The following is a 23,288-nucleotide window of genomic DNA, read 5'->3' as shown; positions in this document are numbered from 1 at the left end:
TCAAATCCCCTTGTTCTGTTCTTCTTAATGAGATAGGATAACTCCATCCCCTTGCCTATTAAATGAAGGGCTGTCAGCAGTAGCAGCAGACTTAGCAGAGCTGTAAGTTGGCATAGCACCCAGAAGTCAAACTGCTTTGGACTAGAATTGCTAGAGACAGTACAATCTCCCACCTCCCTGCCCCCAACCACCACCATGACTACAAAGACCAGCGGGTCTTGTGATGGTTCCAAAATTCTACTTATGGCAAAATAGAAATAAGACATTTTAGGAAGGGAAGGCTCCTTTTAGGAAGAGATCACCTCAGGGAGGGGGAAGGATTTTTGTCCACTATCATTTGCTCTTGTCCCTTAACCAGCCAATCTTAAGGGAACAGTGTTTTAGCAACTTATTTTTGAAATGGATGTTTTGTAGTTGATATATGCTGGCAACTGCTATGGATATATTTTAGATAAATGTTTTATGTTTTATTCTTTTGTCCTGAGGCAATTTTACTCGGAAGGACACAATTTTATAAATTTAAAAAAAATAGCATTGGGGTCCCCTGCCACACCCCAGCTTGTGGTAGAAAATTAGCTTAATTTACTTTTTAATATGTCTTCTTGGTTTTTTTCTGTCATATTACTCCATACATATTTATTGTGCATTTTAAACAGAAAGAAAAAATTATCATTCCCTTCTTACTCTCCTATTAAGCAGCCCCATTGCATTGAACCAGCTATTTAGAGTTTATAGATCCATGCATTCTAAAATCCTTACTAAAATGATCTACTCTGTATGAAATATTTCATAGCCTGAATATTTTAAGACTGTCACACAAATGTTAAGGGAAAACAGACCTTTTCTTTTTTAGAAATGTGTAAAACAGGGAGATAAAAGGCACGCAAAAACCCAGTCAACCATATCTTACCCATATAGTACATGTTACATAAGCTAAGGAAAATTGCAAAGCTGAACTGAAATCTATCTGCTGTGTTAACAGAGAGATGCTTCCCAGACAAAGGAGGGAATTTTGTTTATGGAAGCTAAATATTTCATCCAGCACACTGTTTTAGAAAGGTTTGGGTCAGATCTAACTATTTATGTTGATATTTTTTTTTCTTTTCATTCCTCTGGAAGAATTCTTCCCCCTTGCTTTATTGCCAGGCCTTGTAAATTAAGTTATGCTACATTGGTCACAATTAATTTCAATGTTGCCTGTTAGTCATAAAGAGAGATTTCCTAAATTGACTCAATTTTTTTCACTGTGGTTTCTTAAAAGATGAGAATAGCATAAAGGAGAAGACAAGCTCGGAGAAAATGGAAGTCCACAGCTAAGGACTTCTTTTAAGCCTCTTCTCAAGTTCTAGTCCACCTTGGTAAACAATAGCCTTAGTCAGTGCTATTGACTGAAAACTTGTACCTTTCCACCAGATTAACTTAGGCCTCTCTCACTAGAGACCACAACTCCATTCATTATGAATGAAAGCACTTCAGTCCAAAAATGCACTTTCCTGTTTAAGTTACCAACTCTATTTTCCCTCTTAGTGGTAAAAAATTTATCTTGGTAATCCTTTAAGTAGTGGGAGAGAGAAAAAAATGAAAGCAGCTTAGGTGGCTTACATCAGGTCAGCATTTTCCTAGATTTCACTGAAGAAAGTAATATGCCATAATGTAGAGAGAGTTGACATCAAAACCAGAAAAATGTGAATTCATGCTTTGCCTTTGACACAAATCAGCTCTGTGACCCTGAGCATATCACCTGGCCTCTCCATATTCTCTGAAATCCTTTAAGTCTAAGATGCAGAGAAGGTGGCAGTGTCAGTGAAATGGGGATTTTCTTTACCTAGGAATTCCTCACCAAGAAAATTACCCATCTAGGTCTTATTCCCCTAGTTCCTAGTTAAAGAAAAAAAGAAACAAAAATACACTTCAAGGATAAAGTTCTCCTCATACCTAAATAAATATGTATCCTCTATTTTTAGATGAAATTATTTTTAGTTGAGAGGCAGTTGATAGAAGCTTAGAATAATAATACCTGGATTCAAATCTACTCTTTGATATGGCTGTGTAACTATGGACAAGTTACCTAAATTCTTAGTTCAACAGGCTACTCCTTAAGGCTCTAAGTTATATAACAAATGCTGCTGCATTTGCAGAGGGAGTCTTTTTACCAAGAGATCCCTAGCCCAGTGGAAATCATGGACCTGTACATCTTCCCCCAATCCCAACCTCCCCCACCATATGTCCAAATGTTCTCATTTATTTCTTTCTCTACTCTGGTAAACTGCATTACTGAGATTGACTTTCAAGAACCCAGAGTCATATATGAGAAACAAAGGCTTCCAGTAAAAGCCTTGGTTCATTAGCGACAGATTTGTAAATTGTGTGTTGATGAATTCTAAGTTGTGGGTTATAAATTGGACAATTTTAATGAAATAGCAGTTATAACTCAAAAGAAATTATCATTACTTTTGATTTATCCTGCTTCTGCCTATTTTTTGCACCCTGGAAAGCTTTCAACTAAAAGGATGACAGGCAAAATTATGCAGTTATCAAAATAACTGCTACTGAATGACTAAAAATACTTCCACTCTCTTTAGTTTCCAAGTCACCTCCCCTGAGTTATAAAGTGTTTTGTTTTGTTTTAAATGGTGGTCTTGCTCTAACATTTTCCAGCCACCTATTCGCTTCTATCCTGAACACTTCAACTTAAAACAAAGAAAGTGGTCAAATTTTTACCTAAAACTTTGTGTGTTAGCCCAGTAATTCTCAATAGCAAAATGAGAGCTTTTATTTCTAACTTGGAAAATGATATTGGAGAACGCTATTCAGGAAAAGCTCTGAAGCAAGCCAGAGACTTGGATCTTGGGTCTCAATATTGAGTCAACCAGTTCAGTTTATAGCTATACACTCTTTTCAATTAAATGAATTTGTGATGCTGAAATCTTTGGTGGGGATGTACCCCCCATTTTGCTGGATGCTTTTGTAGATGAGTTTCATATGAAAAAACTGTCACTGTTCCTATTACATTCAGCTGCCCAGTATTATTCAGCTAACTGTTGACAGTTGAGGCCATTCAGCAATTGCTGAGGTTCCCCACTTTTATTCACTCATCTCTTTGTTCCAAACTGCATTTTCCCCATAGCCTTTCCTTCTGTTGCATACACACACAGACCTATGTTTCATAGACTTACCCTTTTCCTTTAATCAGAAAACAACAGGCAACTTCTTTTTGGACTAAAAAGGTTATAAAGCCCATCAGCAAAGGGCGGCAGGAAATCATCCTCTTTAGTCTTGAATCTGATAGCTTTATCTGTACAATGATGGTACCCTGACAACATAAAGGATCAGTTCTAAATGAAGTCTTAAATTGGTTTTCATGTTCTTCCAAGTGGGCAATCTGGCTGACCCCAAATCCAGGCTCATTGTTGGTGTTCTTCATTTGTTACTAGCCTATCATTTATCAAAAGCCCACCGTACATTCTCTTTCAAAACTTCAAAAGAATCCAGATTTCCCTGCTGTAGGTACTCCTACTGAAATTGATTGCAAACTCTGCCTGAGTAGGTGGTCTCTGGGACTGTCTTGTGACCAGACTGTCTTATGTCCCTCCAGCTGCTGTCTAATGATGAATCTCTCTACATTGAGATAGATTGATCCTCCAAAGACAGACACACCATTCACGGACAAAGCTGTCACATCTTACTAGAACCAACTAGAACTTGTATTCTGCTAGCCTAGCTTTCAGGAATGCATGGTTACCCCCCAAGCTATGATAAGGCAACAGAGAAAGACTTTTATTATATGAATAATATGATATCAAGTTGCATTGACTAAACTGCATTGGATATAAAAGAAGATGAAAACATTATTCTGACAAAACTTGGAGTTAGTTTCTTTTTTTAAAAAATAGCATTTTATTTTTACAATTACATGTAAAAATTGTTTTCAATATTAATTTATAAAAGATTTTGAGTTATAAATATTTCTCCCTACCTCTCCTTCTACCCTACCTCCCAAGATAGCAAGCAATCAAATATAGATTATACTTGTACAATCATTCCACATTAATCATGTTGTGAAAAAAGAATGAGAACAAAAGAGGAAAACCACAGAGGGGAGGGAGAGGGAAAAGAGTATGCTTCGATCTACATTCAGACTCCATAGTTCTTTCTTTGGATATGGATAGCATTTTCCATCATGAGTCCTTTGGAATTGTCTTGGATCATTGTATTGCTGAGAAAAACTAAATCTTTCATATTTAGAGACTGCAAAATATGAGTGCATATTCTCCTCAGCATAATCTCCTAATTCCACTCATTTCACTCATCATCAGTTCATGATGTGTCTTTCCAGGTTTTACTGAAATCTGCCTCCTCATAATTTCTTATTCATAAAAGTATTGCACTTGTATATTATGACTTGTTCAGGCCTACTCCATTTGATGAGCATTCTCTCAATTTCCAGTGCTTTGCCACCATACAAAAAAAGATGCTATAAATGTGGGTAATATTATTGAAGTAATCCTATAGTTTCTGTTAGTCTTCTTATGGATATGGTCAACCATACTGAGAGTTTTCCTGTATTGAACTAACACTGCATTTTTGGCATAAATCCTACCTTGCTATAATATATTATTCTGGTTTTGCTAACATATTATTTTAAGTTTTTGAATCAATATCTCTTAGGGAAATTAGTTTACAATTTTCTTTTTTGTTTTGGCTCTTCCTGTTTAGGTATCAGCACTATAGTTGAGTCATAAAAGCAATTTTGTATGACTCCTTTTTTGCCTATTTCCCCACAGAATTTATATAGTATTGGAATAAATAGTTATTTAAATGTTTGGTAGAACTTACTTGTAAATCTATCTAACCCTGGATAGTTTTTTCTGAGGGAATTTTTTGATATCTTGTTCATTTTTTTCCCCAAAATGGGATTAAGTATTTTATTTTCAAAACTTCAAAAGAATCCAGATTTCCCTGCTGTAGGTAGAGCATATTGTTATATATTGTCAGATTTCTCAACATGCAGTTGGACAAAAAAGCTCCTAATTACTGCTTTAATTTCCTCTTCATTGGTAATGAATTCACCCTTTTCATTTTTGATACTAGGAATTTGGTTTTCTTCTTTCTTTTTTTTAAAAATCAAATTAATAAAAGGTTTATCAATGTTATTGAGTTGTTGTTTTATTTATAAGACCAGATCTTAACTTAAATTCACTTAGCTAGTTAATAGTTCAATAATTCCCTTATTTTTAATTTTATTGATTTCTCTTTTGATTTTCAGAATGTCTAATTTGGTATTTAATGGCATTTAAATTTTTGTTTAGCTTTATTGTTTGCATGCCCAATTCATTGATCTGCTTATTTTCTATTTTTATTCATGTAAGTATTTATAGATGTAAAATTTCCCCTAAGTACTACTTTTGACTGCATCACATAAACTTTGATGTGTTGTCTCATTATCAACATACTCTTTGATTAAATTGTTATTACTATGATTTGTTGTTTGACCCACTCATTCTTTATGATTAGGCTATTTAGTTGACAATTAATTCTTAACCTTTCCTTCCATAACACTTTATTACATGTGATATTAATTGCATTATGATCTGAAAAACATGCATTTAATATTTTTATCTTTCTGCATTTGATTGTGAGAAATATGCCTTAATATGCATATTTCTGTTTAGGTGTTATATATCACTGAGAAAAATGTATATTCCCTTTAATCCCCATTAATTTTTCTCCAGAGGTCTGTCATATCTAACTTTTCTAAAATCCTATTCACCTCCTTAATTTCTTCCTTATTTAATTTGTGCTTAGATTTGCTTAGTTTTGAGAGGAGAAGATTAAGGAGCCCCATTAGTATAGTTTTGCTCTCTATTTCTTCCTGTAATTTATTTAACTTCTCTAAGAATCTGGATGCATATATGTTCAATATTGACATTACTTCATTGTTTGTGGTACTAACAAGTAAGATGTAGTTTTCTTCCCTTTCTTTTTTAATTAAATCTATTTTTGCTTTTACTTTGTCTGAGTTCAGGATTGCTACTCCTTCCTTTTTTTTATTTTAATTTTTTGCTTCAGCTGAAGTGTAATATATTCTGCTTGACCTTTTACCTTTATTCTACCCGCATCTCAATGCTTCAAATTGTTTACAAGAAACAATACCTTAAAGGATTCCAGTTTTTAATCCACTTTGCTATCCACTTACATTTTGTGGGAGAGCTCATCCCATTCATATTCACAATTATAATTATTAACTCCATGTTGCATCCATCCTATCTCCCACCCCTATTTACACTTTCTCTCTTTCACCCTCTCCCTCCTTACCAGTGTTTTGCTTCTGATCACTACCTTCCTTAATCTGCCTTCCTTTCTATCAGCCCCACCTCCCTTTTCTATCTTCTTTCTCCTCTTATTTCCCTATAGGTTAAGATAAATTTCTATACTCTTTTGAGTGTGTATATTAATTATTCCCTCTAAGAGCCAATTTTGATGAGAATGTGGTTCAAATAATGTTAACCTCCTTCCTACATTTCCTCTATCATAATGTGTCTTTTGCACTTCTTTGTGTGATATGATTTACCGTATTTTTCCTTCTATCCTTGTCTTTCTTCTTCTTCAATATAATCCTTTTATTACCCTTTAATTTTTTTATAGCATCACATCAAAAGCAACTTAAACCCATACATTTTGTTTATGTATATTTCTTCCAAATGCCTCAAATAGTTTTCAAGAGTTACAAGTATTATCCTCCTGTATAGTGATATAAATAGTTTAACCTTATTTAATAACATATTTTCTGTTTGGTTTTGGTTTTTCCCATTTACTTTTTTTATGATTCTTTGGAGTCTAATATTTGAAGATCAGATTTTCTGTTTAGATCTGGTCTTTTCATCAGGAAAGTTGAAAGTCTCCTCTTCCACTGAATATCCTTCTTTTTCCTGGAAAGATTACACTCAGTTTTGATGGATAGTTTATTCTTGGTTGTAATCCAAGCTCCTTTGAGAATATCATATTTTAAGTCATTTGATCCTTTAATGTTGAAGCTGCTAAGATCTGTATAATCCTAATTGGCTCCTTGATATTTGAATTGATTCTTTAAATATTTTGTTCTCAACCTGATAATTATGGAATTTGGCTACAATATTCCTTGGAATATTCATTTTTGGATGTCTTTTAGGAGGTGATTGGTGGATTTTTCTGCAATTTTTCTTCTACTTCTCTTATTCGATTTTTAAAATCTTTTTTGAGTTCTTCCAAAAAGGCTTTTTGATCTTGAGATGAATTCCTCTTCCCCTTTGTATATAAGCATTTTGATATTCTTGCCTTCTGAGTTTGTGTTTTAATCTTCCCTTTGGATGACCAGGGCTCTTTTCTGTTTTGGTTTGGTTTTTTACTCATTTTTTAAAGTTGAGTTCTGCCCCCAGGGCATAGAGAGCATCATCCCCAGCTTCTTGTGCCCAGGTACCTGGTCACTAACTTTCCATTCAGGGGCTGCAAGTGCTGGTAGCTCACTCACTATTCTGGGATGTCCTGGCCTAGGCATGGCTGATGTTTCAGGGTTACAAAGCTTTGCTGATCTCTACTGTAGCCAAGAGTCTCCTGCTAGCCTGGCTAGACAGTCTGTGCCTTTTACCCAAATGAGATAGACCTTTCCTGAAGTTCTTCTAAGTAATAATAAGCAGGAAAATTATTTTACTCCATCTTTTTATAGATTGAGAGGCCTGATTTAATGTTGTTTCTGAGGGGAACTAGGAAGGGCTTAGGCAACTTGCTGACTTTTCTCCACTATCTTGCTCTGCTTTGAACCATTTTCTTTGCTTAAAAAATAATATTTCTCTTCAGTGTACAGTTTATATCAATCATGACTTTATTGTAAATCATACCTTCAAAGATCAAGTCCAAGTGATGAAAAATATAAGATCAAAAGCCAGTAGTTTTGACATCTTAATTAGCAGATCAGACCAAAGATCCAAAAACTTGATTGGTTATGCAGAAATCAGTAAGTTGATCTCAACATACTTGGTTTTATAGACAAGTATAGATATGGAATAAAAGTAAATATCATCTCAGATGATACCCTCAGGTGAAAATTACCTGAGACCTCACAGAGTACTTTCCTTGTAATCCCTTTATGAATTTATCAAGCATTATGTTGCAGTCATTTGTGTGTAGGCTTTATAATAATAATATCTGACATCTCTATTACATTTTAAAGTCTGCAAAGTGCTTCACATGCACATTTGTGCTTTATAGCAATACAATAAAACACTACAGATATGATTATCCTCAATTTACAGATAAAAAACCTGAAGTTCAAAGAAGTTCAATGATAACTCCAAAGTGTCAAATCCACCCTTCAGACTTGATCCCAAGTACAGTATTATCTACCACTTCATGCAACTTTTGTAATAATAATCATAGCTATTTATATTTGAGACTATATGGTGAATCAAGTATCTTTACAACCATTATCTTATTTAATCCTTAAAAATACCCTGTAAGGTAAGTAGAGCAGGTATCATCATCTCTCAATATGAATATAAATTTCATGGAGACAGACATTATGTCTCTTCCCAGCATCTTACACAGCATCCTACATACAAAGTGCCTACTAGGCACTGAAAACAAAACACCCCCAATTCCCAAGAGGATTGTCTTTTATGGGAGATAAAATGATATACTACATCAAGGAAATACATAAAGTATATAGTAATATAAAGATATTTTAGGATGGAAATAGTTCTAACTGGGGAGGTGTTTTGTTTTTTAAAGTCTCAAGTATGAGGGCACAGTGCTATGTTATAATAGAAGCTGGGAATTCTAAGACATGAAGGTGGGGAGGGAACATAATAGAGATACCTTGCAAAGGGAAAGAGGTAAGAGATGGATGTGATCCACAGGCAAGTGTGACTAGAATAAAGATTCATGAAGACGAATTCTGTGAAATAAAACTGGTAAGATATGGAGGAGCCAGATTGTGAGGGATCTTAAGATAAAAAAAGAAAATGTAAAATTAATCTTTAGATTTAGGTAAATGTTTATCTTAAGGAGTTATTTTTCTACAATCCAGTTAACTCATTATCTATAGTTCTGACTTATCTAGGTGTTTCAAATTGATTATTAATTTTCTTATTTTTAAATCATTTAAAATATTGGGTAGTTGATTCTTGGCCTAAATGCTGATGCATGGAAACATCACTCAGTTGATGTTACTGATGAGGTTTCTGGCCCGTGTTTGCTCATGTCTCCCCTCCACCCCCTTTTAATTGGTGCCATCCCAAATTCCTCACTTCTCCGCCTGTGCTTGGACAATCTGAAATGTTAAATGACTTCTGTGCTTTTTTTTTTTTTTTTTTTTTTACAAATGCTCCCTTTCTTGCATATCCCTACACTGACAGCCATCTGAAATGTTCCCTGTGGTTTGACAGCCTGGAATAACTTAGAAGAAATGCTGTGCTAAGGAAACCAAACTTTAAAAACACATACATAAAAACACTTCTTAGAAGCCAGAAGGCTTTTGATTTTATTTTTGTTCTTTCCTTGAGTGAAAACAATGACTCTCCAAAGTTGGGGAAGGAAGGGGTGCTGCCAACGGCTTAAAAAAATATTTTCTGTTAAATGAAATAACTGCATCCTTATTGAACTCTGTAACTATCAAACAGTCTCTGTGTCTGTGGTCTATGGTCTCTAATCCATTGATTGTTCAGAGGCAGTATCAAACCACTTTTCCATCAAAGCATGTTTAATATTTGGCCTCCCTGAGCCAAGGTTAGGTTTATTTTTGGTGGAAGGGCAGGGGAATTCCCAGCTTGACATTAACAACTAATAGACTCTATTTCTTTTTCTCCTTTTTAAAGATGAGGCACAGCCTCCCACAGCACCCAGTCCTTCATCAGAAGAAGCTGTTGAAGCCAGCAAGGATAAAGGTACAGACACTGTTACATCTAAAAGGGAAAACTCCTAAGAGGAGAATATTTAGGCTGTCTCTCCCGGATGAGTGAAGAGGCAATACAATTTTGGTTAATTCAAGCTAAACTTCCCACCACCCTGCTCCCGCCTCCACTCACAACAAAAGACCTTTATATTTTTCAGTACTTGGATCCTTCCTCTCCACCCACTGTCCAAATGATGGCATAAAATAGGAAAGACGGATTTGCAGAAAATCTGTTTAGGAGACAAGGCATCAGATTGAAGGTCTCAAAAAGGGTGGGTTCTCCTGAAAACAGAAGGTTCAGACTTCTCAGGATACTTCCTTTCCAAACAACCTTTTAGAATTAAAATCATTTTTGGAAAGTGGCCAGGAGAAAGATGCTTAGTGAGCATGTGCTAAAAGAGAAGCAAAAAGGAACATGTTCCCATCTGACAACATCATTTATCTCATCTCATATACATATCGAATATGTTTAAGACTATGAAATCCACATTGCAGGCAGTATTTAGAAGGATGATAATAGGATCTGACTGTGCTTATTGGTAGAAGAAAACACCATCAGAATCTCAAGTGAAGAAGAGCTTAGAGACTGTATAATTTTTTTTATATATATACCTGAACAATAATAATTTCTAGCCCTTCTATGGAATTCATGTAGCACTTACAAGGGCAGCTCGATGGTGAGTGGAGGATAGAGTGCTAAGGCTGGAGTCAGAAAGACTCATCTCCCCGAGTTCAAATCCAGCCTCACTGTCTGGTGATCCTGAGAAAGTCACTTAACTCTGTGGGCCTCATCTTCCTCCTCTGTAAAGTGAGCTGGAAGGCAATGACAAGCCACTCCAGTATCTCTGCCAAGAAAATTCCAAATGGTGTCACTGAGTCAGACACGAGCCCAAAAGCAGCAATGTAATACCTAGAGGTTCCCATTTTGCAAATGAGGAAATGAAAGCAATTGTGACTTGGCCAGAGTTGCGCAATCTCAGGTCTTCCTGACTCTTAGTCCGACAACTTATCCCACTGTGTCCCCATAAATGCTTCTTAACAAGAATCCTGTCTCCAACATCCTCAGCAATTGGTCATGCAGCTTTTACTTGAAGACATGCATAACAGACAACTTGCTATCTCCCGAGGCAGCCCTTTTCACTTTTTTGATGTTTATGATTTAAAAAAAAAAAAAAAAAAAAAGGTTATTCCTTATATCAAGTCAAAATACTTGATCCATACAGAGACCTTCCTTTGTCATGGCTCTCACTCCCATCTGGCAAACATCCAAAGTTATATTTTGAGGTTTTAATGAGAACTAAAAGATGCTTCTACTATCCTGTAAGTATTGGCCTTTTTCTACAATTGATAGGTGATGTAGAGTAGAGTATGCTGAATTTGTAGGCAAGATGAACAGTGTTCGAATCCTGGCTCATTTGTGAATAAATGAGAGAACACGGATAAAGTATTTTGTAAACTTTAAAGCCCTATAAAAATAATGTCTATTTAGCTACTATTTTCTGAGTGTATGTAATTTAGATGACGATTATAGAGTTTAGAATAATATGCAAATATAATTCATTCCAAAAAATCACAAATCAACTTTTTTTTTAATTTAATGAATTTACCAAAGGAAAGGACACTTTAAATCTTTGAGAATCCTTTAAAAAACATGATTTAAGACTCTTTTTCAATTTGCTGGGAGAATATATTGTAGTGATTTTACTTGGACAATTGTAATAGCCTGTGTGTGTATGTGTTGTTGTTGTTGTTGCTGTTGTTGTTGAAGACGAGAATAAAGTGAAGAATTCATCTATTTCACACTTGCTTTACTAATGATTGCCTTGTCACCCAACTCCCTGAAAGCTAGCTTTGACATCACAGTACCAATTATCAATGAATGGTGATGTTGCCTTTTAGGGAGAATCTGATAAGAAACTATATATAAGCAAATCATACTGAAGCAGAAATGGCATTGTTATAGATAAAGACAAGTTTTTCATCACATACAAACAGAACTGGACATTCAGATAATTTGATCATAGTAAACAGGTTGAGGTTTACCAAGATCAATGAGAATAAGACTCATTTCATTGTCTCAGGCTGACATCTATTTCTCTTTATATTGCTTGGTTGATCACTATGCTATTATCACATAGACCCACTATTCTTGATACTCTTAGGAAATCACAGCTTTAATTCCTCAATATATTCTAGAATTATTTTACCTGCTAGATCTATCTCCTTTAAGAAAGCATTTTCAATTATTTTCATGTAAGGTTGTCAATTATTGTTAATATGCTTGAGCTAATGCTAGGTACTAATGTACCTAAGATTTCCTTCCCTTCATAGTCTATATATGAATCTTGAAATGAATCTTGAATATATAGGTATTTGCCTGTTTTTCCCAGAAGAATGTGAACTAAATTCTATGAAGATAGGTCTCTGTTTTTGCCTTTATTTATACCCCCAGACCTTGGGAGAGTGCTTGGCAGAAAGGAAGCACTTATTTATACTTGTTGATTGATTACTCGGTTGATTTGAAAGATGAAAATAAGTAGCCATTTATAAAACACTTAATGGATTATAATTTGAACTAGGCATCATGTCATTTATAACAAATTCAAACTTTTCAGACAAAACTGACTGTTAATAAATTTTCCTGACATTCATATGACACCAAACATTCCATATCCAGCATCTTATTTGCCTGAGATGTAGGCAGTACAAATATAATATTCCCATTTTGCAGATGAGGTAACTGAAGTACTGAACTGAAGGTTCATGATTATGCAGTGATGAACTGCAGAAAGAAGGACTTGTATCCAAGTCTTCCTGACTCCAATCCATTCTAACCATTATATCATACACTGCTTTTACATTAAAGCCTAAAAAATTTTTTTTTAGTTTGGGAGAGGAAGGGTAGAGATTGTGGTAGAAGTTTCAAATAAATACTGCACTGGTGTTTGATCCATCTCTCATTTTTAATTATAATTTGTAAGGTGTGATTTTTGCCCTTTCATTCTGAAAAAACATGTTTATAAACCCACTGTTTTTACTCGATCATTAATTCAAAGCTTAGTCCAGCTGTCTATGCTGCTATAACTGCCATCTTGACTGGCTGATAAAAATAGTGCATTGAATGAAAAAAATTGCATCTGCCATTGAAAACGGTAAAGATTGAGGTCAGAGCGGGGTTAACAGCAGTCAGAAATGTTGAGGATTCATTCCAAACATTCTCCGTTATTACCTTTCATATACATCCCTTCTCTGTGACATCTGGGCTATTTATGAGCTCTACAATGCTAAGATCTCATATAGAAATGTTTATTACATTCTCTCAGATAAGTGGCAGGATGTTTTTTGCTGAATTGCAGGCCTTCATGAAGATCTTCACTCTTGCTATTGTTTTCCCTGTTTGCTCTTGACACGACATCTTCTTGTTGGCTGTCAGAGTCATGGAGAGTACAGATGGATTTTTTTTTCCCCCCATTGAAACCACACCAACATTTTCCCATTCATTCAACCATTTCTAGAGTCTGTGGTTTGTATTCCCACAAGGATTTTAGTCCTAAGATTTCCTTTTTTTTCCTCTTGCACTGTCTTACCCCATTACTACTCCCCTCTAACCCTGTCCAAGGAAAACAGGAAACAGCTTTTCCTATGTCAAAGTGAAAAGGAATTAGAAAAATGAGGTGACTTTAATGGACTTTGTTATAAGCACAGTTAAAGTGTAACATTTTAGAAGAAACAAAACAATTTTGGTCTTTTCTATACAGGAAACATTAAAATATATCAGATGCAAGATCTTATGGAAAAGATACCAGCTTCTGGAGCTGATTTTGTTGTTTGAATACTTACCCTCAGTCTCTCTTTGCTTTCTTATCAACCATTATGTCAAAAGGTTAAAATAGTGATAAAAGCATAAGATTTAAAGCTGAAGGGAACTTTAAAGATAATTTACTTCAGTTCTCACATTTTATAGATGAGAGTGCTAAGGACAAGGAAGAAAAAAGTGACTTTTTGGGGTTTTGATATTGTTAATCACTCTTTCTTTCTGAATATGATCTCCTTAGCATTCCATAATGCTATTATCTCCTTTTTTTTTTCCTTTTACCTTTCTGATCTCTCAAGTTCTCTTTGCTAGAAAATCAAACTTTCTCATGCCTCTTAACAGACCATTCTAGGTCTGCTTCTCTTTCTATCATGGTAATCTTGCAGATTTTGTTGTTGTTCAGTTCTTTAGTCTTGTCTAACTCTTCATGATTCCATGGACCACAATTGCCAGACTGTTCTATCCTTCACTATCTCTCATACTCTTGTCATTTATCTTATCTTCAAAGATGGCTTTCATATTCATATTTACAGCCATACATTCTCATCTTCCATTCCTTCATAGTGGAAATTTCTATGTAATACGCCATAGGCATCTAAAATAAACTGTGTTCAAAATAAAATTGCTCCACCAACCTTTGCTAGTTTGAAAGTATCAGCAGCTTCCAAGTTATCAACTCTTGCTAAACATTTATCATAACAAATTAAACGGACTCTTCCTAATCACTCACATCCAGTCAGTTGCCAAGTTTTGTCAATTCTGTCTCTATTATCTTTTATTTGTTATATCTATTTTCTATTTATTTATTTAATTTATTATTAATTTATCTATTATCTAATTATCTTTCATACATATCCTTTCCTCCATTCACACAGCCATCACCTTAGTTCAGACTTTAATCATTTCTTGCATGGACAAGTCTAATATTGTAATTTCCTAATTGTTCTCCCTGCTTCTAATCTCTTCCTTTTTCAACCATTCAGTCCTTCATTCAATTGCCAGAGGGATCTTTCTAAAGTACAGCTCAAACCATATTCCCTGCTCAAAGCTTTTTTTCGTTGACTATGGCTTCTGGAGATCTTAAGCATGTTTTTAAGAATCTCTGGCTTCTACCAGCCTCTCCAGGGCAGTTGTCTGTATCTACATGCAGCCACTGCACCCAGATGGTTCCAGAGTAGAAATGTCATGGCGTCACCTTTTGTGTCATTGTCATCTCCCAGAACGAAGGACTGAGGATCAGAGCAACACAGCTAGCTTCCTTCCTTCCTTCCTTCCTTGATGTCTTGGTGCTTGTGGGCTTTAATATCTTTCTTAAGAACCTTAACCGTTTTGGAAAATAAATTCAAATAATTTGGCAAGTTTATTCTCAAAGAATTAAAACACAATAGTACCCAAAAAACAAAAACAACAACAACAAAAAACAAAAACAAAAACCTTTGCTTTAAATCCAAATAATTCATGCTGTTTGATTGGCCAACAAAAGATTCCAGGCCAAATCCACTTTGGTAATCTTTATTTTGGCCCTGAATTCCTTAGGATCTTCCCCTCCCAGAATGATTTGTTTTGTAAAATGTATTTATTTTAGATTAGATTTTTTTTAAAAGGAGGGGCTATTCTTTGCCTCATTTCTTTCTTGCCTGGCCTGAATCATTGAATGGTCTATTGCAGTGGTTCTCAAACTTTTGTTTTCAGTATCTGTATCCTATTAAAAATTATTGAGGATCTCTCCAAAGCATTTTTGTTTATCTGGGTTCTATTTATAGACATTTACCATATTGGAAATAAAAATTATTTTTGAATGTGTAGACCCTCTAAAAAGGTTTCAGAGATTCCCCAGGATTCTCTAGACCACACTTTGAGAACCACTTGCTTCAGTCAAACTGAGACCTTAACTTTAAAAAGTCCAAAGTCTACCATGGCAGCCAGGGCCATCTCCAATCGTCCTGATCTATATCTTGCCACTGGACCCAGATCGCTCTGGAGGGGAAAGTGTGGGGAAAGTGAGGCAGTTGACCTTGCCCAGCCCTCCCTCACTGAAATCCAATTCACTTTCTTGTCACAGCATCTCCTCCCTGATGTCTGGTCCTTTTCAAGAACGAAGGACAAACAACAACAATATTTCATATTCCTCCTTTTCATGTGCTCAATATATATTCCAAAATGAGCTACTCTCTCCCCTCTGAACCTGACACACCTTCTTCCATTTCACATCACCTGGAACCTGTGCTTGAATGTAATCTCTCATTCTCCTTACAGAATCCTGATGCTCTCACGCATCAGCTCTGTTACCATCTCAATTGATCAATCAACAAGTACCTTATTTGTAAAGCCTTCCTAATCTCTAAAGTGTCAGGGCTTTCTCCCTCCTCAATTTATCTTGTATTAAACTGCTTTGTGTACGTTATAGTCCCATACTGACCTACCCAGTGGCATCCATTAGGTGTATTGAGTTTGCTATTTGTAGAAAGTAATTAGGGTTTCTTTTGCTCTTGCTGCCTACTTTTTCCCCACCATAAGACCATGTGTTCCAAGATCTGCACAGTTAAATAGCTTTTCTTGGGTACCAAAATGACTAAATATGGTATTATTAAAATATGTTGGGCAGAACTAACATGGAACCTTAGGTAATTTTTTTCAATCCATTTGAGAAAGGCATCATAAATTATTAGCATTATCAGATAATTCTTTGAGTTTATAAAGAGTATACATACATACACACACACACACACACACACACACACACACACACACATCAGTCACTTGCTAAGCAAGGACTATAGATCTTAAAAGCCAAATAGCCAAATAGTCAACGAACATTTGTTAAGTATCTGAGATATATATATGTATATTTATATATATATATATATATATATACATATATATATACACACACACATACACACATCAGACACTCTGCTAAGCAAGGGGGAAACAAATTAAGCAAGAAGGGATGGACAGGAAGGAACAGAAGGAGAGGAAAAAACTACCAAAGTATCCTGAAATAAAAATCAGAGTAGCTATACTATAGAGTGCAGGAAGGGGAACAATATATAATAAGGTTGAAAAGGTCAGTTGGGAACAGTTTGTGAAGGGATTTTTGATGTCAAACAGAAGAATTTATATTTGAATCTATAGGTAGTAGGGAGCCAGAGAAGTTTTTTGAGGAATGAAGTATATATTTTATGAAATCACGTCAGAAAACTTTGTAGAGAATCAGTTGGAGGGGAATACAATTTGATCTTGGGAGATAGCGGATGTTGTTGCGTCATCCAACAAAGGTTATGAAGGCCTGAATCAGAGTGATCCTTTGAGTAAATAGAAGTTGATGGATGCAGGAGATGATGTGGAAGTAGAAATAATAAGATTTGATAACTGATTGGATATGTTAAGTAAAAACAAAGTGAGGAAGTGAAGTAAATATCAAGTTTGTAAACCTGGGTGACTCAAACAATGTTAGTGCCTTTGACATAAATAGGAAATTTTGGAAGAGCAGTATGTTTAGGGCAAACAGTTATATTCTATATTCCTTAAATTGAAATTGTATCTGGTCTAAAATTCTATTTGATTTGATTTGATTTGATTTGATTTTTATAAGATTATTTTAGTTATTATAAAATTATTTTTCCTAAAAATATTTTTATTAATAAATCAATGCAGACCAATTGGATAGAAATATTTGCTAACAACTGGCAAGGAATGTCATCAGATTACTTAAATTTCCATTGGCAGATCAAAAGTTGAAACCAAAGTAAATACTTTAACAGGGTCAAGATTCATACTTATCACCTGTCATAACAGATATCATTTAAACACATGCAGAGTATCTTAAATTATCTTTATAAAGGTCATTTAACATGCATCTGTTCATTAATATTAAGAAATACTTAATACCAGGTGACATATTAGTAATAAAGTTGTTGTAGTATAATGAATAAAGTTTTGGGCTTAGAGTCAGGATGTCCTCAATTTGAATCCTATCTCTGACATCTACTAGTATCATAACCCTGGGCAAGATACTTAACCTTTATTAGTTTTAATTTTCTCATCTGTAAAACAGGAATAATAATAGTTTCTAACTCCCCTCCCCACTATATATAAATAAAGCACATTGTAAACTCCAAAACGCTATATAGTTTTTTCCCAAAAATCTTGATGCAATTTTAAGTTATTGAAGTTATTAAGGTTATTTATAGTTCAAAACTGCACTAAAACTTTTAAAACACTGTATAAATATTAGCTATCTAGGACTGTGATAATGATGATAACAACTACTATTTCTCAGGTAGTTAGTGTTACTTTGGGAATCACTGGACAAAGCAAGTTACTTCCCATGTACAATGAAGAGTTTATTCCTAATGATTTCAAAAGGCCTTTTTAGCTCTAAGTTCTTTGAAATATACAGGACTTTCCTTTTGAATCAATTCTGATTTGTAGTTTCAACTTAAATGCATTTTTTCCAGAAAAAATTCTTTAAAATCATTTTTATTTAATTTTATCCAAAAAGAAACTTATGCCATAATTAAAAACAAAAACACAAAAGCTAGTTTACTGCTGCTGGGTACTACTTGTAAAAAAAAAAAAAAGATTTAACTGTCCCAGTTGTCCCCATTTCTTGCTATATATGGGAACTATAACAGGAGGAAGACAAATGCATCAAATCTGGCTGCCTGGTCAGATGAAATAGATCTACCTGCCTTTGACACTGGTATCAGACCCTCAAGTCCAGTGTCAAAAGGAATATTGTAGTAGAGGGTGATGAACATCAGTTGCCTAAGTATGCCTCTGGCCCTCTCCCCTACACAGAACTGCAAAGGATCTGATTTCACTCACACTCATTAAATAATTGATAGATAATGCTGTCATAGGAATGAATTGTCATCAAAATTCTGCTTCAATGAAGCATTTGCATTTTAAATCTGTATTTCTGATTGTGCAGTGAAAGGTCTTGTCTCTAAGAAAGGAATTTTGGTCATTAGCTAACAGGGAAATCTTAATTGGGTTTTGGATCAAGGATGGAAGGGACATGAGAGGCCAACTAGGTCAACCCCTCATTTTGCAGATGAAAATCTGCAGTCAAAAGAGTTTACTTGGCCTTGTCCAGGATAACCCAGGCAGGATTTGGACATAGGCCTTCTCATACTAAATCCAGAGCTTTTCTCACTGAAACATGTTATATACAAGACAGAGAGCCCCTGAAATCATAATCTTGCCACTCATAAAATGGGTTCTATTAGGAAATTAAATTTAATCCTTTCAAAGAGAAGGTGCAGTAATTGTTTTTAATCTTACCTTCTCTTTCCCCACTGATGTTCCCCTGATTCACAAAGGAGAACAAACCAAGGATTCACCTTGTGGCTGCTAAAAATATATTTCTCAGAGGTACAGGAACAAAAGATCATGTATGTTATCATCACCTATCTCTACTACAGATCTACCTGGCAGATACCTCTTCTGTTACCTTTCTGCTTTCTTGCTTAAGGACAAATAGAGGTCCCTTTGCTAATATAATACAATTTATTTCTCTTCCCTAAGATTTTCAGATTCTGGAATTCAGAGCCCATTCTCATTGTCCCCTTTTCCTTCAATTATATCTCCACCCCCATCCTAGGTTTTGCCTTGCTTCTCCTTCCAAAAAGAAATAGACAGAGTAAGGTAATTTCTAAATGTATGTATGTGTATTATGTAGATAGAGAGATAGAGAGAAAGAGATAGAATCAACAATGGCTAGAACAGTGACTGTCATAAAGTGGGTACTTAGAAAATGCTTGCTTGCTTGTTATGTATATGTATAATGAGCAGAATTATAATTAGCTAAAAATTGCATGAATCAAATTCAATTGGTGATGAGAGGGAGGAAGAGGGCTCAATAGTGTAAAGGGGAGCATTGTCATGCTTAAATTTCTGGAAAGGTGTAGCCTGTCCTACAAAATGTCCTAGCCTTATCCATGTGTGGACAGTACTCCTGAGTAAAAGCTGAAACACTGAAATTTTATTGCAAAATATTTTTGTACTTAATAGTATTTTTTCCAATTACATGTAAAGATGGCTTTCAATATTCATTTTTGTAAGAATTGGAGTTCCAAATGTTTTTCCTTCCCTTCCTTTCTTTTTGCTCTCCCCAAAACAGCAAGAAGTCTGATACAGGATACACATGTACAATCACATTAAACATATTTCCAAATTAGTTATGTTCTGAACGAAGAATCAGAACAAAAGGGAAAAACCCACAAGAAAGAAAAAAGTGAAAACAGTATGCTTTGATCTGCATTTAGAATACATAGTTTTTTCTTTGTATATAACATTTTCCAACATGAATCTTTTGGAATTGGATCATTGTATTCTGAAAAGATCTAAGTCTATCATAATTGATATTTGCACAATGTTTCTGTTACTCTGTCAGGAGACAATGGTCTCCTGATTCTGCTCACTATTAATGTGATTTCTTCCAGGTTTTTCTGAGATCCACCTGCTCATCATTTTTTAAAGAATGATAGTGTTCCATTACATTCATTTGCCACAACTTGTTCAGCCATTCCCCATTTGATAGCCATTTCCTCATTTTCCAATTCTTTGCCACAACAAAAAGAGATATAAATATTTTTGTACATATGGGTCCTTTCCCCTTTTTTGTGATTAATTTGGGATTCAGACCTAGTAGTGGTATTGCGGTATGAAAGGGGAAGAAGAATTTTATAGCCCTTTGTGCATAGTTCCAAGTGATACTTCAGAATGATTGGATCAGTTAGCAACTCCACCAACAATGCATCAGGGCTCCAATTTTCCCACATCTTCAGTATTTATAATTTTCCTTTTCAGTCATATTAGCCAATCTGACTTTCATATTTTTGGCCATTTATCAATTAGAGAATTACTTATATTTTTATAAATTTAATAACTATTTGAGAAAGGAAGCCTTTATCAGAAATACTGGCTATAAATATTATTTCCCAGCCTTCTGTTTTCCTTCTAATCTTAGCTGCATTGGGTTTGTTTTACAAAAACTTTTTAATTTAATGTAATCAAAATTATCCATTTTGCATTTCATCATGTTCTTTATCAAAATCTTTTTGGATCATGCATACTTCCCTCCTTCATAGATCTGACAGGTAAACTATTCCTTGTTCTCCTATGCTTATATATCATTCTTGATATCTAAATCATGTACTCATTTCAACCTTATCTTGGTGTAAGGTGTGAGACAATGGTCTATACAAAGTTTTTGCCTTACTATTTTTCAGTTTTCCTAATAGTTTTTCTCAGAGTTTTATCTCAGAAGCTAGAGTCTGGATTTATCAAAGAGTAGAATGCAATAGTTATTAACTACTATGTCTTGTGTACCTAACGTATTTCACTGATTCTCGGCTCTATTTCTTAGCCAGTACAAAGTAGTTTTGATGATTGCTTTGTGCTCAGATTTCATCATTTCTTAATCATTAAAATACTCAAAAGAAGAAATAAGGGTCAAGTTTTATCAAAACTGCTACCACTTTATCTCACTTAAATTTCTTTCTGCTTTCAAGGTGGCTTTGAAGAATTTTATCAATAAAAATATGTCAATAAATTTAAAAATAATGTCCATAAATATTATTTTTATGATACTAAACATCTGCTAATAAAATAGAAATGAAGAAATGAAAGAAGCTTTGAGGTCATCTGGTTCAACCTACTCATTTCATTGATTAAGAAATTGAGGACCAGAAAGGTTGAGTTTTTTAAACCAAGATCACAGATCTAAACAGTGTTTATCTAGAAGTAGAATTCCAGTTTCCTGACTCCTTTCTACTTTGTTCTGTGCAAGTGCTTGACTAGATGGTCTTTGAGGTCCCTTACTATTCTAGATGTACTATGAGTTTACAATCAATTCAGACGGTCCAGTTAAACAAAAAGCACTAGTCAATAAAAATGATAAAGAATATTTCTTGAATTGAATTGAATGGTTGGAAAAATCAAAGCATTTTGATGCAGTTTAGACAAATCAAATAGAGCTATAAATACAACTTAATTGGATTGTTTAAATAAATATTTTGAAACTGAATAGAAGCAATCTGAGATTTGCTATTCTTTCTATACTTCATCAACATACCCAGGATATGACTAGTACAGAAAAAGAATATCTTAAAAAGCAGAAAGAGATTTTCCTCCTCTTCATTTTCAGGAAAGAATAAAACTAATTTCTTTCTGGCCTTGAAAAGAAATGTTCAGTGAAAAACCAGGCTTCTTTAACTGAAGACAGAAGAAGTACGGATTATAGTTTTTAATCCTGGCTCTGTTGCCAGATTGCCATGAGACCTTGGAAAAAATCCTTTAATTTTTCTGGACCTCAGATTTTACTGTGTAAAAAAGAACATACCATAGTATTTTATGATTCTAATAAAGTACGGTTTGTTCATATGTATGTGAAACTGATTCTTTTATGGATTATATAGTTCCTTAGATAATTTAGTTGTATGAGATATATATATATACATATATATATATATATGAATATATGATATAAGAATCAATTGACTCTGGAAATCCATGAGCCCAAACAAAAAGCTAGACTGCTGTTTTGAGAAATTGTAAGTTAAAATTACATGATTCTATTAGAACCAAACAACAAATTGAAAAATAGAAAGAATTCACTAAACACCTTCTGAAAGAAATCCCCCCAAAAGTAAATTCCCAGAAATATCATAGCCAAATGTAGAGCCACAAGAGCAAAATAAAAATAATGAAAACAGCTAGAAAGAAAGAGTTCAAGTTACAAAGAAAATAAGGATCATATAAGACCTAGCATAAATAAGAGGACATCTTCGAATACAACATTCCAGTAGGCAAAAGATTAAGTCATATCACCAAGAATAACTTGTTCTGAAAAAACTGCTGTAATCCTACACAGGAGGAAAAGTATACTTTAAATGTAATATAACTTTTAAACATTTGTGATGAAAATACCAAATCTGTATAGAAATTTTGAAGTGAAACATGTCAGTAGTTATATAGAAAAGTTATTTGAACAAATATAAGAAGATATATAATGATGAAATGCTAATTTTCTAAAATCAGAGAGAAAAACAAAAAAGTCCCTTCAGAATCTTATATCTTTAGAGGACAATGAGTGAGTTAAATAAAGTGATCAGAGTACATGGGGGTAGATTGATTCTGCTCTGTAGGATTTAGAAAGGGGAAGAAAAGAAAAGGTAAAAAGAATGCACTAGTGTAAAAAAAGAAGAAAAATATCTTAGAAATTGCTATTTCTGGTTCTCATAGCATGTGAGAAGAGTATGGAAGAAGTAGAAAAAGAGTCATCAAATGAACCCCCATCCTAACTAAATCAAACAAAAGACAATTGAACAGATTTTAAAAAATAAACACACAGAATTTCCTATATTTAATAAAAGCACATCATAATCAACAGAGAAAGATGAATAGAAAAAGAATAATATATGAGATAGGATGATATTGGGTGACAAATAAATTGTAAGGAAAACAAATTTCAACTTTACTGAGGGAAAAACCAACAGGGTAAAAAAGAATATGTAAGAAATATTTATTAAATCAAGATAA

General features: G+C 34.3%; 1 protein-coding gene across 3 annotated transcripts in view; it reads left to right on the top strand.

Moving 5' to 3' along the window:
- The window catches only part of MACROD2 (mono-ADP ribosylhydrolase 2), a 2,209,416-nt gene that overhangs the window by 2,071,643 nt on the left and 114,485 nt on the right, over window positions 1–23,288 (top strand). For all 3 annotated transcript variants that reach the window (XM_051975902.1, XM_051975903.1, XM_051975901.1), the window contains one exon: window positions 9,849–9,917. In XM_051975902.1, coding sequence (XP_051831862.1) covers window positions 9,849–9,917 — 69 coding nt within the window. The remainder of the gene's footprint in view (window positions 1–9,848; window positions 9,918–23,288) is intronic.

This window comes from Antechinus flavipes, chromosome 2 (genome assembly GCF_016432865.1).
Source record: "Antechinus flavipes isolate AdamAnt ecotype Samford, QLD, Australia chromosome 2, AdamAnt_v2, whole genome shotgun sequence".
NCBI classification, from domain to species: Eukaryota; Metazoa; Chordata; class Mammalia; order Dasyuromorphia; family Dasyuridae; genus Antechinus; species Antechinus flavipes.
Note: the sequence above shows the minus strand (reverse complement) of the source record. Positions and strands in the feature narration are given on the sequence as shown.